General features: G+C 44.1%; 1 protein-coding gene across 2 annotated transcripts in view; it reads left to right on the top strand.

Moving 5' to 3' along the window:
- Positions 1-17,957, top strand: part of PJA2 (praja ring finger ubiquitin ligase 2) — a 67,274-nt gene that overhangs the window by 11,916 nt on the left and 37,401 nt on the right. For both annotated transcript variants that reach the window (XM_040421610.1, XM_040421609.1), the window contains exons 2-3: positions 7,115-7,315; positions 16,286-17,318. In XM_040421610.1, coding sequence (XP_040277544.1) covers positions 7,117-7,315; positions 16,286-17,318 — 1,232 coding nt within the window. In that variant the 5' untranslated portion in view covers positions 7,115-7,116. The remainder of the gene's footprint in view (positions 1-7,114; positions 7,316-16,285; positions 17,319-17,957) is intronic.

The following is a 17,957-nucleotide window of genomic DNA, read 5'->3' as shown; positions in this document are numbered from 1 at the left end:
TCTGTGGGTGGCGCTGTTATGGAGAGGGGGATCTGTGGGTGGCGCTGTTATGGAGAGGGGGATCTGTGGGTGGCGCTGTTATGGAGAGGGGGATCTGTGGGTGGCGCTGTTATGGGGAGGGGGATCTGTGGGTGGCGCTGTTATGGAGAGGGGGATCTGTGGGTGGCGCTGTTATGGAGAGGGGGATCTGTGGGTGGCGCTGTTATGGAGAGGGGGATCTGTGGGTGGCGCTGTTATGGAGAGGGGGATCTGTGGGTGGCGCTGTTATGGAGAGGGGGATCTGTGGGTGGCGCTGTTATGGAGAGGGGGATCTGTGGGTGGCGCTGTTATGGAGAGGGGGATCTGTGGGTGGCGCTGTTATGGAGAGGGGGATATGTGGGTGGCGCTGTTATGGAGAGGGGGATATGTGCACTGTTATGGGCATAACAGTGCACAGATCCCTTTCCCCATAACAGTGCACAGATCCCTTTCCCCATAACAGTGCACAGATCCCTTTCCCCATAGCAGTGCCATAGACCGATCCCCCTACCCATAACAGCCCCGGCCCTGCTGCTCACAGCATCACTCACTGCATCTTTATTTTACCTTACAATCGTGACGCTCCAGTAACAACTCTGCAGGCAGAGCGGATGGCGGCGTAACGTCACTTACTCACGTGACGCACCTGCTCCGCCCACTTTATGAATGAAGGAGGCGGAGCAGGCGCGTCACGTGAGTAAGTGACGTTACGCCGGCCTCCGCTCTGCCTGCAGAGTTGTTAGTTACTGGAGCCTCACGATTGTAAGGTAAAATAAAGATGCAGTGACAAAGTAAACCGCCCGCCCGCAGATGGTGGGTGACAAATCCCACACCCCATATTTTCGGCCGATATGTAACAATATCGGCCGAAGTGGATTAGGTGCATTTTCGGCCGATATTTTCGGCTGCCGGAATTTCGGTGCACCCCTACTTATAACATAAAATGGCAGTACAAAGCACAACATGGAGTCTTAACCCTCACAATTCCCCCATTTTGAGATATTCACTCACTGCGGGTGACAGATACACATTCTTCAGCTGGACATTCCCCCTGCTGCTGGTTTTCCCAGATTCTGCATATCTGTATCTGCGTGAGGAATCCTCTCAACATGTCTCATAATCTCTCCTGTTTCGATCCCTGTTAAACATTTTTTATTCAAGCACATCCATGTGAGCTTAATTACAATGTAAATCAGTACAACAATCAACAAAATCTGTATTATCCCTTGTTACTATGGCCATACTCGAACAGTTCTACAAACCGGATTCCAAAAAAGTTGGGACACTATACAAATCGTGAATAAAAACTGAATGCAATGATGTGGAGGTGCCAACTTCTAATATTTTATTCAGAATAGAACATAAATCACGGAACAAAAGTTTAAACTGAGAAAATGTACCATTATGTTGAATCAGAATTTCATGGTGTCAACAAATCCCCAAAAAGTTGGGACAAGGCCATTTTCACCACTGTGTGGCATCTCCCCTTCTTCTTACAACACTCAACAGACGTCTGGGGACTGAGGAGACCAGTTTCTCAAGTTTAGAAATAGGAATGCTCTCCCATTCTTGTCTAATACAGGCCTCTAACTGTTCAATCGTCTTGGGCCTTCTTTGTTACACCTTCCTCTTTATGATGCCCCAAATGTTCTCTATAGGGGAAAGATCTGGACTGCAGACTGGCCATTTCAGTACCCGGATCCTTCTCCTACGCAGCCATGATGTTGTGATTGATGCAGAATGTGGTCTGGCATTATCTTGTTGAAAAATGCAGGGTCTTCCCTGAAAGAGATGACGTCTGGATGAGAGCATATGTTGTTCTAGAACCTGAATATATTTTTCTGCATTGATGGTGCCTTTCCAGACATGCAAGCTGCCCATGCCACACGCACTCATGCAACCCCATACCATCAGAGATGCAGGCTTCTGAACTGAGCGTTGATAACAACTTGGGTTGTCCTTGTCCTCTTTGGTCCGGATGACATGGCGTCCCAGATTTCCAAAAAGAACTTCGAATCGTGACTCGTCTAACCACAGAACAGTCTTCCATTTTGCCACACTCCATTTTAAATGATCCCTGGCCCAGTGAAAACGCCTGAGCTTGTGGATCTTGCTTAGAAATGGCTTCTTCTTTGCACTTTAGAGTTTCAGCTGGCAACGGCGGATGGCACGGTGGATTGTGTTCACTGACAATGGTTTCTGGAAGTATTCCTGAGCCCATTCTGTGATTTCCTTTACAGTAGCATTCCTGTTTGTGGTGCAGTGTCGTTTAAGGGCCCGGAGATCACGGGCATCCAGTATAGTTTTACGGCCTTGACCCTTACGCACAGAGATTGTTCCAGATTCTCTGAATCTTCGGATGATGTTATGCACAGTTGATGATGATAGATGCAAAGTCTTTGCAATTTTTCGCTGGGTAACACCTTTCTGATATTGCTCCACTATCTTTCTGCGCAACATTGTGGGAATTGGTGATCCTCTACCCATCTTGGCTTCGGAGAGACACTGCCACTCTGAGAAGCTCTTTTTATACCCAATCATGTTGCCAATTGACCTAATTAGTGTTAATTGGTCTTCCAGCTCTTAGTTATGCTCAAATTTACTTTTTCCAGCCTCTTATTGCTACTTGTCCCAACTTTTTTGGGATTTGTTGACACAGTGAAAATTGGAATCAACGTATTTTTCCTTTAAAATGATACATTTACTCGGATTAAACGTTTGAGCTGTCATCTACGTTATATTACAAATAAAATATTGACATTTGCCATCTCCACACCATTGCATTCAGTTTTTATTCACAGTTTGTTTAGTGTCCCAACTTTTTGGGAATCCGGTTTGTACCTTATATTATATAAAATGACATAGTTTATTTTTTTTAATATATAGTATTTTTTACAATACTGCCATCCTCCCCTACCTCAGCCCAAGTGAGTGCCTGCTCAATAGACAGCAAACTCCCTTCCATATTATCAGTGGATGTCAGTGTTGCAAGTTGCTTATCTAGGTCCAGGATCTTGGCTTCCAAATGTGCAGACATTTTATTAACCCCTTAAGGGGACAGCCTTTTTACACCTTAGGACCAGGCCATTTTTTGCAAATCTGACCAGAGTCCCTTTAAGTGCTGATAACTTTAAAACGCTTTGACTTATCCAGGCCGTTCTGAGATTGTTTTTTCGTCACATATTGTACTTCATGACACTGGTAAAATGAAGTCCAAAAAATTATTTGTTTTGCACCAAAAAATACCTATTTTAACAAAAATTTGGAAAAATTTGCAAATTTCAAAGTTTCAGTTTCTCTACTTCTGTAATACATAATAATACCCCCAAAAATTGTGATGACTTTACATTCCCCATATGTCTACTTCATGTTTGAATTGTTTTGGGAATGATATTTTATTTTTTGGGGATGTTATAAGGCTTAGAAGTTTAGAAGCAAATCTAAATTACAAAAACTAAATTTTTAGGGACCAGTTCAGGTCTCAAGTCACTTTGCGAGGCTTACATAATAGAAACCACCCAAAAATGACCCCATCTAAGAAACTACACCCCTCAAGGTATTCAAAACTGATTTTGCATACGTTGTTAACCCTTTAGGTGTTGCACAAGAGTTATTGGCAAATGGGGAGGAAATTTGAGAATTTCATTTTTTTGTCTAATTTTTCATTTTAACCCATTTTTTCCACTAACAAATCAAGGGTTAACAGCCAAACAAGACTGTATCTTTATTACCCTGACTCTGCTGTTTACAGAAACACCCCATATGTGGCCGTAAACTACTGTACGGGCACACAGCGGGGCGTAGAGTGAAAGGTGCGCCGATTTTGCTGGACTGTTTTTTTGGCACCATGTCCCATTTGAAGCCCCCCTGATGCACCCCTAGAGTAGAAACTCCATAAAAGTGACCCCATCTAAGAAACTACACCCCTCAAGGTATTCAAAACTGATTTTACAAACTTTGTTAACCCTTTAGGTGTTGCACAAGATTTAATGGAAAATAGAGATACAATTTCAAAATTTCACTTTTTTGGCAGATTTTCCATTTTAATATTTTTTTTCCAGTTACAAAGCAAGGGTTAACAGCCAAACAAAACTCATTATTTATGGCCCTGATTCTGTAGTTTACAGAAACACCCCATATGTGGTCGTAAACTGCTGTACGGGCACACGGCAGGGCGCAGAAGGAAAGGAACGCCATACGGTTTTTGGAAGGCAGATTTTGCTGGACAGTTTTTTTTTACACCATGTCCCATTTGAAGCCCCCCTGATGCACCCCTAGAGTAGAAACTCCAAAAAAGTGACCCCATTTTAGAAACTACGGGATAGGGTGGCAGTTTTGTTGGTACTAGTTTAGGGTATATATGATTTTTGGTTGCTCTATATTACACTTTTTGTGCGGCAAGGTAACAAGAAATAGATTTTTTTGGCACGTTTTTATTTTTTGTTATTTACAACATTCATCTGACAGGTTAGATCATGTGGTAATTTTCTAGAGCAGGTTGTCACGGACGCGGCGATAACTAATATGTATACAATTTTTTTTATTTATGTAAGTTTTACACAATGATTTCATTTTTAAAACAAAAAAAATGTTTTAGTGTCTCCATAGTCTAAGAGCCATAGTTTTTTCAGTTTTTGGGCGATTATCTTAAGTAGGGTCTCATTTTTTGCGGGATGAAATGACGGTTTGATTGGCATCTATTTTGGGGTGCATATGACTTTTTGATTGCTTGCTATTACACTTTTTGTGACGTAAGATGACAAAAAATTGCTTTTTTTACACCGTTTTTATTTAAAATTTTTTACGGTGGTCATCTGAGGGGTTAGATCATGTGATATTTTTATAGAGCCGGTCGATACAGACGTGGCGATACCTAATATGTATACTTCTTTTTTTTTTATTTATGTAAGTTTTACACAATGATTTCATTTTTGAAACAAAAAAAATCATGTTTTAGTGTTTCCATAGTCTAAGAGCCATAGTTTTTTCAGTTTTTGGGCGATTATTTTGGGTAGGGTATGATTTTTGCGGGATGAGATGACGGTTTGATTGGTACTATTTTGGCGTACATGCGACTTTTTTGATCACTTTTATTACCTTTTTTGGGAAGTAAGGTGGGCAAAATTTCAATTTCATCATAGTTTTTTATTTTTTATTTTTATGGCGTTCACCGTTCGGGTAAAGTAACATAACCGTTTTATAGATCAGGTCGTTACGGACGCGGCGATACCAAACATGTGTAGGGAATTTTATTTTTTTCATTTTTAATCAGTGATAAATGTGTTTTTTGATTTTTTTTTTTTTACTTTTTTTTCACTTTTTTTAACTTTTTTTTGACCCAGACCCACTTGGTTCTTGAAGATCCAGTGGGTCTGATGTCTGTATAATACAGTACAGAACAATATATATTGTACTGTACTGTATTTTACTTACACTGAACAGATCTATGCTTTTAGCATAGATCTGTTCAGCACCATGGACAGCAGGACGCCTGAGAGGCGTCCTGTTGCCATGGGAACCTTCCCCGTCTGCTCAGAACTGCGCAGACGGGGAAGGGTAAGCACAGGGCTGAGGGGGGCTCTCTGGGGGCTCTCTCCCTCTCCCATCGGGGGGCTGCAAAGGCACAGCAGCCCCCCGATGGGAGAGGGAGGGAGCTCCCTGCGCTGTTAACCTTTTCCATACAGCGGTCCGTACGGACCGCTGTATGGAAAGGGTTAACGGCTGACATCGCATCGCAGATGTCAGCCGTTTATACCAGGGTGCCAGCAATGTGCTGGCACCCTGGTATACCCACTAGAAACCAACGATTATACCAGGGGAGGCGGGCGGGGGATCGCGATCCCGCCTGCCGCACCGCCCACACCGCCCGCAACCCTCCCCCTGCACCTCCCGCCACCATAAAATCATTCGGGGGGGTTAATAAAACATTATTTTAGGCATATAAAGTTTCTGATCCCCGCGGTCAGGGACCGCGGGGACCAGAAACTGCAGAAATCGCAGCAAACCACAGGTCTGAATTGACCTGCGGTTTGCCGCGATCGCCGACATGGGGGGGTCACGGGACCCCCCCGCGCATTTAGCCTAGGTGCCTGCTCGATGATTTGAGCAGGCACCGGGTTCTGATCACTGCCGGTCAGGGACCGCGGGGACCAGAAACTGCAGAAATCGCAGCAAACCACAGGTCTGAATTGACCTGCGGTTTGCCGCGATCGCCGACATGGGGGGGTCACGGGACCCCCCCGCGCATTTAGCCTAGGTGCCTGCTCGATGATTTGAGCAGGCACCGGGTTCTGATCACTGCCGGCCGGGCGGCAGTGATCGGAACAACACATGACGTACCGGTACGTCATGTGTCCTTAAGAGGTTAATATGCCCCCAGTTGTAGGACTGCATACATTGCACAAGATGGACTGGACAGCATTGCTGATCATGGGACACATACACTGCCTGTCCAAAAAAAAAAGTCTCCACCAAAAAAAAAGGGTCACACACTCTAATATTTCGTTGGACCGCCTTTAGCTTTGATTATGGCACCCATTCGCTTAGATGTTTTCTCTGCTTGATGCATGCCAATGATTTGACCCTTCTCAAACAGACAAACATCTTTTCCACGACCACGAGATGTGTCCTTCGACATGGTTGTTTAAGAAATGAGAAGCAACGTATTGCCAGCTGAAAGATAATCGCCCATGCAGTAATTATCTAATAGGAGGCTCCTAACTATTTGCTTAGTTAAATCCAGGTTGCGACTTGGCTTGTTTAGTTGTGGTATTTATGCTGAAAGTCGTTTATTAAGTTGCAGTAAAAGAATAAAGTTGCTTTTGGCAAAGTGGATTCTTGACTTGTTTGCTAGTTACTGAAAAGTGTATGCCCCATTGAAGTACATGGGAGTAGTCAGTTCTGCCAGATTTACCGTGTGAATGGTGTGCAATGTCTGCAAATGTTCCCTCTTTGACCTAGTGAAGTAAGAAAAATGAAGAAATAATGATCTGAGTCTGTGTTTGGGGCTACAGAATTGTTTGTAAGGAAAATGCTATTGCATTTTTTTTATCTTCACAAACAGATCTGCTTGATAACTTGGTGATCTTTTTTGCAGGAATGGGTCAGGAATCCTGTAAATCTACCTGGCCTAAACCATCAGGTGGCTACCAGACAATCACAGGGAGGAGATATGGGAGAAGACATGCATATATCAGCTTTCGACCAGCTCTGGAAAGTCCACATCGAACCTCAGCTTCTCAAGGAATAGAAAGCGAAGGGCTGGAGTTGGACAGTGTGCAAATGGAGAATGATTTAAGTGTGTGATATGTTATTCTTTGGTTCTGTATTGTGATCTAGCTAATGACTGAAAAAAATAGTATTTTATTACTAGGGGTGCACCGAAATTTCGGCAGCCGAAAATATCGGCCGAAAATGCACCTAATCCACTTCGGCCGATATTGTTACATATCGGCCGAAAATATGGGGTGTGGGATTTGTCACCCACCATCTGCGGGCGGGCGCCAGGCGGGCGGTTTACTTTGTCACTGCATCTTTATTTTACCTTACAATCGTGAGGCTCCAGTAACTAACAACTCTGCAGGCAGAGCGGAGGCCGGCGTAACGTCACTTACTCACGTGACGCGCCTGCTCCGCCTCCTTCATTCATAAAGTGGGCGGAGCAGGTGCGTCACGTGAGTAAGTGACGTTACGCCGCCCTCCGCTCTGCCTGCAGAGTTGTTAGTTACTGGAGCCTCACGATTGTAAGGTAAAATAAAGATGCAGTGAGTGATGCTGTGAGCAGCAGGGCCGGGGCTGTTATGGGTAGGGGGATCGGTCTATGGCACTGCTATGGGGAGGGGGGATCTGTGCACTGCTATGGGGAGGGGGGATCTGTGCACTGTTATGGGGAAAGGGATCTGTGCACTGTTATGGGGAAAGGGATCTGTGCACTGTTATGCCCATAACAGTGCACAGATCCCCCTCTCCATAACAGCGCCACCCACAGATCCCCCTCTCCATAACAGCGCCACCCACAGATCCCCCTCTCCATAACAGCGCCACCCACAGATCCCCCTCTCCATAACAGCGCCACCCACAGATCCCCCTCTCCATAACAGCGCCACCCACAGATTACCCTCTCCATAACAGCGCCACCCACAGATCCCCCTCTCCATAACAGCGCCACCCACAGATCCCCCTCTCCATAACAGCGCCACCCACAGATCCCCCTCTCCATAACAGCGCCACCCACAGATCCCCCTCTCCATAACAGCGCCACCCACAGATCCCCCTCTCCATAACAGCGCCACCCACAGATCCCCCTCTCCATAACAGCGCCACCCACAGATCCCCCTCTCCATAACAGCGCCACCCACAGATCCCCCTCTCCATAACAGCGCCACCCACAGATCCCCCTCTCCATAGCGCCACCCACAGATCCCCCTCTCCATAGCGCCACCCACAGATCCCCCTTTCCATAACAGCGCCACCCACAGATCCCCCTCTCCATAACAGCGCCACCCACAGATCCCCCTCTCCATAACAGCGCCACCCACAGATCCCCCTCTCCATAACAGCGCCACCCACAGATCCCCTTCTCCATAACAGCGCCACCCACAGATCCCCCTCTCCATAACAGCGCCACCCACAGATGAATTTCATTCATAAAAAAGAATTATTAATAAAATCATTAAAAAAAAAGTATTTTAAAAGTATTTGGGCAAAAAGGCAGTTTCGGTTTCGGTTTTCGGTCAAGGGCATCCTGAATTTTCGGTTTCGGTTTCGGACCAGAATTTTCATTTCGGTGCACCCCTATTTATTACTCTAATTACTTTTTATTACTTTATGCTATTTTACGACATTTCATTAAAGGGGTTGTCCAATTACAACATATCCCTTCTCCACAGGATAGAGGGTACAGGTCTGATAGACAGGGGAGGTCCAGTCCTTAGAATGGAGAACTGTGTTCCCCCATTTGAATGGAGTGGCGGACATGCATGTGCTCTACCACTCCATTCACCTCTGTGGGACTGCCGGAGCTGGCAGAGTGCTTGTTCTCTGCCCCATAGAGTGGAGCAGTGGGCACGCATGTGTGTCTGCTGCTCCGTTCACGCAGGAGAACACAGGCCTCCATTCTCATAATTGGTGGGCATCCCATCACTTGGATCTCCACCAATCAGACACTTATCCTCTATTTTGTAGATGGGGATAAGTTGTAATGGGACAATCCCTTTTTAAGAGGGGTTTTATGCCATAAAACAAGCATTGGATGTGATCCAGTCTCTAGGAATCCCATGCATGCCAAGAATGGGACTGTTCTAGTCCCTGTCATGCTGTGCTTTGTGTAGCTGCTTTCCATGTTGAAGGTTTCCCTGCTATTATCTACTAGGATCGGCTGTTAGGACAGCCTCCAGCTGTTAAGAAACTACATCTCCCAGCATTCTCACTTCCTCTGCTCTTCTCAGAACTCACAGAAATGAATGGAGCATGCTGGGACATGTAGTTTCACAACAGCTAGAGTGCCGAAGGTTGCTGATACCTGTGTTAGAGCAATTTTCTCAGCACCTGATAAAATGAATGGATTTACACACATGGCAGAGTTCTCCAGAACAAATTCTACTTCTGGTGCAGACTTTGTGTATAGAAGGTGGACTAGATCAGGAGAGCCCCCTACTATATCCGTATAAGTAAATGAATGTAAGGGATCTGTAAGGAGCGGTATTGTTGTTAGTGATTTGCTCTGTAATTCAGCCTTTTCTTTTTGCTGTTTTTATTATCATTAGAACTATGGTAGAAGAACGATGGCTACGTCTGTGTCTTAGTAAATGGCTAACATTAAACATTTGTTGTAGTTGGAGAGAGGTAGAAGGATATATTGATTTGACCACACATCTACTTCCTTTTTAATTAGACCTTTTCATTTAGGGGTTTAGTTTTTTTTTACATTTTTCACAGCTGCTTTATGATGAAAGCGAACACATAGAAGATTACACTCATGCTTCCATCCTGATGAAAGGCAAGTGGCTTACATGAGAGTCCTCGGCAGTCGCACAACTCCCTGCTCTCTGCTCTGAACCCAATTTATATTAGTCCTCTGCAGAGTGAAAGCTCAAAAGTTTTTTGTCAATCCATTTTGCGGCTTGTTCAGTTTTCCTAAAAAAAAAAAAAAAAAGAGCTGCGCTGTGCTCTGCTTTTATTATCCGCTAAACTTAAAGGGGGACTTAGCACTTTAAAATGCGCTTTTGATTAAAGGGAACCTGTCGCGGTAAACATGGTGTATGAGCTGCAGGCTGCACGTTATAGACCAGGAGGAGCTGAGCAGATTAATAGATAGTTTTGTAGGAAAAGAGTCATAACTTTCACTTTACTAATTTATATGCTCATACATATTTATATGTTCATTCTGGGCTTTGATGTCAAGGAGGCGTCCTGTAAGTGATGACAGCCTTCCCTCCATGACTGTGTATACAGAGGTAACTGTCATCACTGATCAAGGACGCCTACAGAATGAGCAGCAATTTAAATGAATGAAACACAAGTTGTACTGAATCTTTTCCCACAAAACTAGACTGTGTGTGTGTGTGTGTGTGTGTGTGTGTGTGTGTGTGTATATATATGTATGTACACTCACCTAAAGAATTATTAGGAACACCATACTAAGGGCTCTTTCACTCTTGCGTTGTTCTGTTCTGGCATAGAGTTCCGTCGTCAGGGCTCTATGCCGGAAGAATCCTGATCAGGATTATCCCTATGCATTCTGAATGGAGAGAAATCCGTTCAGGATGTCTTCAGTTCAGGACCGGAACGTTTTTTGGCCGGAGAAAATACCGCAGCATGCTGCGCTTTTTGCTCCAGTCAAAAATCCTGAACACTTGCCGCAAGGCCGGATCCGAAATTAATGCCCATTGAAAGGCATTAATCCGGATCCGGCCTTAAGCTAAACGTCGTTTCGGCGCATTACCGGATCCGACATTTAGCTTTTTCTGAATAGTGTCCTGGCAGCCATGGTAAAGTGTAGTGGGGAGCAGTATACTTACCGTCCGTGCGGATCCCAGGGCGCTTCAGAGTGACGTCAGGGCGCCCCACTCGCATGGATGACGTCATCCATGCGCATGGGTCGCTCTGACGTCATTCTGGAGCGCCCCAGGAGCCGCACGGACGGTAAGTATACTGCTCCCCCGCTCCCCACTACTACTATGGCAGCCAAGACTTTAATAGCATCCTGGGTGCCATAGTAACACTGAACGCATTTTGAAGACTGATCCGTCTTCAAATGCTTTCAGTTCACTTGCGGTGTTACGGATCCGGCGGGCACCTCCGGCAAATGGAGTGCACGATGGATCCGGACAACGCAAGTGTCAAAGAGGCCTAATACGGTGTTGAACCCCCTTTTGCCTTCAGTACTGCCTTAATTCTATGTGGCATTGATTCAACAAGGTGCTGATAGCATTCTTTAGAAATGTTGGCCCATATTGATAGGATAGCATCTTGCAGTTGATGGAGATTTGAGGGATGCACATCCAGGGTACGAATCTCCCGTTCCACCACATCCCAAAGATGCTCTATTGGGTTGAGATCTGGTGACTGTGGGGGCCATTTTAGTACAGTGAACTCATTGTCATGTTCAAGAAACCAATTTGAAATGATTCGAGCTTTGTGACATGGTGCATTATCCTGCTGGAAGTAGCCATCAGAGGATGGATACATGTTCTCATTCTGTTTACGCCAAATTCGGACTCTACCATTTGAATGTCTCAACAGAAATCGAAACTCATCAGACCAGGCAACATTTTTCCAGTCTTCAACAGTCCAATTTTGGTGAGCTCGTGCAAATTGTAGCCTCTTTTTCCTATTTGTAGTGGAGATGAGTGGTACCCGGTGGGGTCTTCTGCTGTTGTAGCCCATCTGCCTCAAGGTTGTGCGTGTTGTGGCTTCACAAATGCTTTGCTGCATACCTCGGTTGTAACGAGTGGTTATTTCAGTCAACGTTGCTTTTCTATCAGCTTGAATCAGTCGGCCCATTCTCCTCTGACCTCTAGCATCCACAAGGCATTTTTGCCCACAGGACTGCCGCATACTGGATGTTTTTCCCTTTTCACACCATTCTTTGTAAACCCTAGAAATGGTTGTGCGTGAAAATCCCAGTAACTGAGCAGATTGTGAAATACTCAGACCGGCCCGTCTGGCACCAACAACTATGCCACGCTCAAAATTGCTTAAATCACCTTTCTTTCCCATTCTGACACTCAGTTTGGAGTTCAGGAGATTGTCTTGACCAGGACCACCCCCCTAAATGCATTGAAGCAACTGCCATGTGATTGGTTGACTAGATAATTGCATTAATGAGAAATAGAACAGGTGTTCCTAATAATTCTTTAGGTGAGTGTATGTGTGATATATACAGTCCTGATCAAAAGTTTAAGACCACTTGAAAAATGGCTAAATATCATATTTAGCATGGCTGGATCTTAACAAGGTTCCAAGTAGAGCTTCAACATGCAACAAGAAGAAATGGGAGTGAGACAAAACATTTTTTGAGCATTCAATTAATTGAAAATAACGATTAAACTGAAACAGGCTGTTTTTCAGCTGATCCAAAGTTTAGGACCACATGCCTTTTAAAAGGCCAAATCTGTGCAAAGATGTGGATTCATTGTCATTTTCTGTCAGGTAGTCACACGTTGTGATGGCAATATTAGATTTAGTTCTGCTGATAGACAGACAGAGGTTGCACTACATTTAATTTTTTTTCTGGGCAGAGTAGAAATACTCCTCTTTAGGATTTTTTCAAGAGGTAATTTTTTTTTTTTAGTTTGAAATAAATAAAAAAAAAGAAGTCTTTTTTTCTGGCCATAATTTTTTTTATTTTTTTCCTGTCGATGTAGCCGTATGTGGCTCTTTTAATTTTTGAACGACAAGAGGTTGTTTTCTTTGGTACCCACCCAGCCAACAGCCACCCAGCTCAACTTACAGTAGTGTCCACAGTCCAGCTCTTTTAGGAGGCTGCTTACCCCACCACCAGTGCGTTTCCCCTCCTCAATGGTTTCAGACTGGTCTCTAATCCGGCAGCCCATCCAAACTGACCAGTCTTTGCTGGCTGCAGCCTCCTTAGGCTACTTTCACACTCATCGACGGACCCGTTCAGATAATACAACCGTCTGCATCCGTTCAGAATGGATCCGTTTGCATTATCTTTAACCCCTTAAGGACACAGCCTTATTTCACCTTAAGGACCAGGCCATTTTTTGCAAATCTGACCAGTGTCACTTTAAGTGCTGATAATTTTAAAACACTTTGACTTATTCAGGCCATTCTGAGATTGTTTTTTTCGTCACATATTGTACTTCATGACACTGGTAAAATGAAGTAAAAAAAAAAGTTCACTTTTATTTATTAAAAAAAATTGCAAATTTACCAAAAATTTGTAAACAAATTCCAAATTTCCAAGTTTCAATTTCTCTACTTCTGTAATACATAGTAATACCTCCAAAAATAGTTATTACTTTACATTCCCCATATGTCTACTTCATGTTTGGATCAATTTAGGAATGATATTTTATTTTTGGGGGATGTTACAAGGCTTAGAAGTTTAGAAGCAAATCTTGAATTTTTTCTGAAATTTTCAAAAACCCACTTTTTAGGGACCAGTTCAGGTCTGAAGTCACTTTGTGAGGCTTACATAATAGAAACCACCAAAAAATGCTTTCTAGAAACTACACCCCTCAAGGTATTCAAAACAGATTTTACAAACTTTGTTAACCCTTTAGGTGTTCCACAAGATTTAATGGAAAATAGAGATACAATTTCAAAATTTAACTTTTTTGGCAGATTTTCCATTTTAATCAATTTTTTTCCAGTAGCAAAGCAAGGGTTAATAGCCAAACAAAATGCTATATTTATAGCCTCGATTCTGTAGTTTGCAAAAACACCCCATATGTGGACGTAAACTACTGTACTGTCACACAGTAGGGCGTAGAGGGAAAGGTGCGCCGTATGGTTTTTGGAAGGCAGATTTTGCTGGACTGGTTTATTTACACCATGTCCCATTTGAAGCCCCCTGATGCACCCCTAGAGTAGAAACTCCATAAAAGTGACCCCTTCTAAGAAACTACACCCCTCAAGGTATTCAAAACTGATTTTACAAACTTTGTTAACCCTTTAGGTGTTGCACAAGATTTTATGGAAAATAGAGATACAATTTCAAAATGTCACTTTTTTGGCAGATTTTCCATTTTAATATATTTTTTTTTTTTTCCAGTTACAAAGCAAGGGGTTAACAGCCAAACAAAACTCATGCCGTACCGGTACGTCATGTGTCCGGATCGGTACGTCATGCCGTACCGGTACGTCATGTGTCCGGATCCGTCTTGAACACCATTCAAAGTCAATGGAGGACGGATGCGTTTTCTATTGTGCCAGAGAAAACGGATCCGTCCCCATTGACTTACATTGTGTGCCAGGACGGATCCGTTTGGCTCAGTTTCATCAGACGGACACCAAAGGAATGGAGACGGAATGAACTGATGCAAACTGATGCATTCTGAGCGGATCCTTTTCCATTCAGAATGCATTAGGGCAAAACTGATCCGTTTTGGACCGCTTGTGAGAGCCCTGAATGGATCTAACAAACTGAAATCCAAAACGCGAGTGTGAAAGTAGACTTACTAATAATAAAGCTCTCTACTTGCTGCTTACCATTGTGTGTGAATAAGAAGCTTTATTATTAGAGGTGTGTTTCACCAGCAGTATCACTGTGCTCTTTGCAGTTCTCCTTATGTTTTAATACGCATGAGACTTTTTTTCAAAGTGTAAAATCTCTTGTACAGGCATCTATGACAATCACTTACCATAAGTGACATTTTCTCTAATCTGGGAAGATGAGTCCTTGGTTTATAGTAAACCCATGTGAATCAAGTTCTGCCCTTTCTTCCCACACAAACATTCGTTCATGGGAAACTAAGTTTTACATTTTTACAATGAAAAATGTTTACTCTCCTACTGCTCTGCAAGTTATTGTGTTGTGCATTAATCTGGCTGATGTTGGATAAGTACATGGAAAGTTCAGTGTCGTGTAGTGCTATTTTTCATATTATGGGTATAGAATCGTTTTTCATCTTGACATATAGCCCCCCACAAGAGAAGTGGAAGAGTGGCCTGATCATGTAGCAAAGCAAGAAGTATATAGATCAGGCATGGCCAACCTGCGGCTCTCCAGCTGTTGTAAAACTACAACTCCCACCATGCCCTGCTGTAGGCTGCTAGCTGTAGGCAGTCTGGGCATGCTGGGAGTTGTAATTTTGCAACAGCTGGAGAGCCTCATCCCCTCCAGCCAGCGCGCGGCTATTTTCGGCGCTCCCATAGGAATGAAACTCTAGAAGCAATGGGGGCGTTGCGTTATGCCTAGAGCAGGGATCAACAACCTCCGGCTGTTCTGAAACTCCAACTCCCAGAATCCTCCTTTCACTCTTTTGGCAGTTACAAGAACAGATTAGCAAGTATGAAACTACAACTCCCAGCATGCACAACAGCTGAAGTGCTCTCTCTGCAACTACCTCGCCCTCTCCACTTTGACAGGGCCAGGTCATGTTTTCATAAATGAAGACGGAAATCTATGGCAGCTCTGAGCTGTTATAGATTTCTGGTTAGGCGCACGACTTCTGGAGGATGTGCCTAATTTATGATGAGGTGTACGCCTTGTCATAAATTGGGCACATCCTCCGGAAGGGCAGGGGATGTCAAGACAGGTGCAGAAAGCACCAGTCTTGATAAATCTCCCCCTTAGGGTGTGGACCCATTCATTCTCTATGGGGCCAGAAGAGATGCGGAGAGCACACTTTGCTCTCCACATCCGCATTTCCTGAGCACGGCCCCGGGCTTCGGCCCTGAACTTCCGGGCCGCGGCGCCACTAAAAAATAGAACATGTCCTATTCTTGTCTGCAATTGCGGACAAGAATAGGCAGTTTTATGGGGGGGGGCGGCCGGGTGTATTGCGGATCCGCAATACACCACAGACGTGTGAATGGACCCTTCGTGTAAGAAGTGAGCAAAGTTCTGCACTCCAGCTGCTGTGAAACTATTGACTATTCTTATAACTCCCATAGAAGTCAGAAAAAGGATTCTGGGAGTTGTAGTTACAGAACAGCTGGAGTACCGGAAGTTGCTGATCCCTGCTCTATATCCTTGTGATGTAGTCAACCATACAGTGACTGTACAAACATATGCCGTCTTTCTGCAAATTCCTAGACTAATTTGACTTTTTTTTATTTTTTTTATTTTTCTGTTTAGTTTCCAAGGGAAGCCTTGACTCGTCACTTATTAGCCTTGGTAGTGTTTTAAGCGCTGATTTGAAGGAAGATGGTAGAACATTGGATGCTAATGGTAGTTTGCCTGTGTTTACTGAAGCTGAGCAAAATGCTATTTCCCCTTTTCCATTGTCAGAGCATATACCAAGATGTCGGACTCAAAGTAATATCACTGACTGTGTGGAAAGCCGAAGAAGCTTCATCAAGCATGCTTCAGTGGATCATCACCACCACTCCCCTCAAAATGCTATTTCATTTGTGAATATTGACTCTTTCGAGCCAGACAGCAGTGAAGGGGAGGATGGTGCTGGCTTATATAATGATGATGATGGAAATCAGGTCACTGGAAAACACAGAAAAACTGTAAATTGCATGCTTCCAGGTTTCCATAATGACCCTCATAGTGTAGTGTCAGACTTTTCTGGCCGAAATCCTAAATGCCTAAAAGACAGTTTATCTCAGGGAAAATCTGCTTCCTTAGCCGAATACTCCAATATAGACATGTTCACAACCCCATGGAGCTTGTCAGCAAGCTCTGTGTCAGAGGATGAAGCCACCCGAGTTAATGGCTCGATTCTGTGCGATACGCAGCAAAAGCAAGAAGGTCCTGAGCTGGCCATTAGGAGCAGTGTGTCTGAGTGCAATGAAATGAATACAGGCGGCAATAAAACTGACCTCACAAATGAACCCGTTGTTAGACCTAAAATTCGAATACAGGTTCCCGCAAGTTCTTCAAAGAAAGACCAGTTGATGTCAGAAGAAACTAGAAAGGAGGCCAAAAGCTCTAGAAGGGGAATCCGCGAAACACAAGCTAAGGTAGAAAAGAACAGCAAGGATGGAAAGACTGTCAGCATTAAAGAATCGAACACCGCAAGCTTGGAAGGTGCCCCGGAGAAAGGTGGTAATAAAGATTGTATAACGCCGCAAGACGAGAAGCTGGTGCTGGACGATACATTCTGGGATGACTTTGAAGTCTATGGGATGAAGCTTTCTGATTGCCCAAAGGATGATGACAGGTATGTTTTAATAGTAGTATATAGGATACAGCGGCTCACCCCTGTCCCGTATGGATAGGTGCTCACCCTCCGGTCCTACCCTCAGGACCTGAAAGGATTATTAAAACGTAGAGAGAAATGAGGGGGCACACTCAAACGGAAAACACTAGATAAATAGTTAATGATGTTTTATTATTATCAGTATAATTAATACTCTAAAAACAAACCCATAAAATACATCAAATTATATATAGCAACCTATATAAAGTATGCCGCTGCTGTTGGTGCAGTATCGCTGTGCTGAATACAATGTCCCAGTTAAATGGTGGTACTATGACCAAAAACGTTCAGAGCAGTGATCCTAATTATGCCGTACCAATGCACAGATGTGACACTGCAATCATATGGGGCAATGATGTATGCTGCTCGCGCTATGGCCAGATCCAATGGAGCAATGTTGGTAATAATAATATCAGTGCAACAGTAATGGTGATAATATACCAATGTCCGGTATATACAGGCAATGCACGTGACGTATAGTCTCCAAATTACTTACAAAGTCTTGCCGCTTGTATTATCCCGGTCTCACCCCTCCTTGCTGCCTGACCGCAGCGTTGGTTTCTCAACTTGCCGTACACGGCCGAGCGTGGCGTCCCACGT

Source organism: Bufo bufo, chromosome 2 (genome assembly GCF_905171765.1).
Source record: "Bufo bufo chromosome 2, aBufBuf1.1, whole genome shotgun sequence".
Taxonomy (NCBI): Eukaryota; Metazoa; Chordata; class Amphibia; order Anura; family Bufonidae; genus Bufo; species Bufo bufo.
The sequence above is the reverse complement of the archived record's forward strand: the minus strand, read 5'-3'. Positions and strand labels throughout refer to the sequence as shown.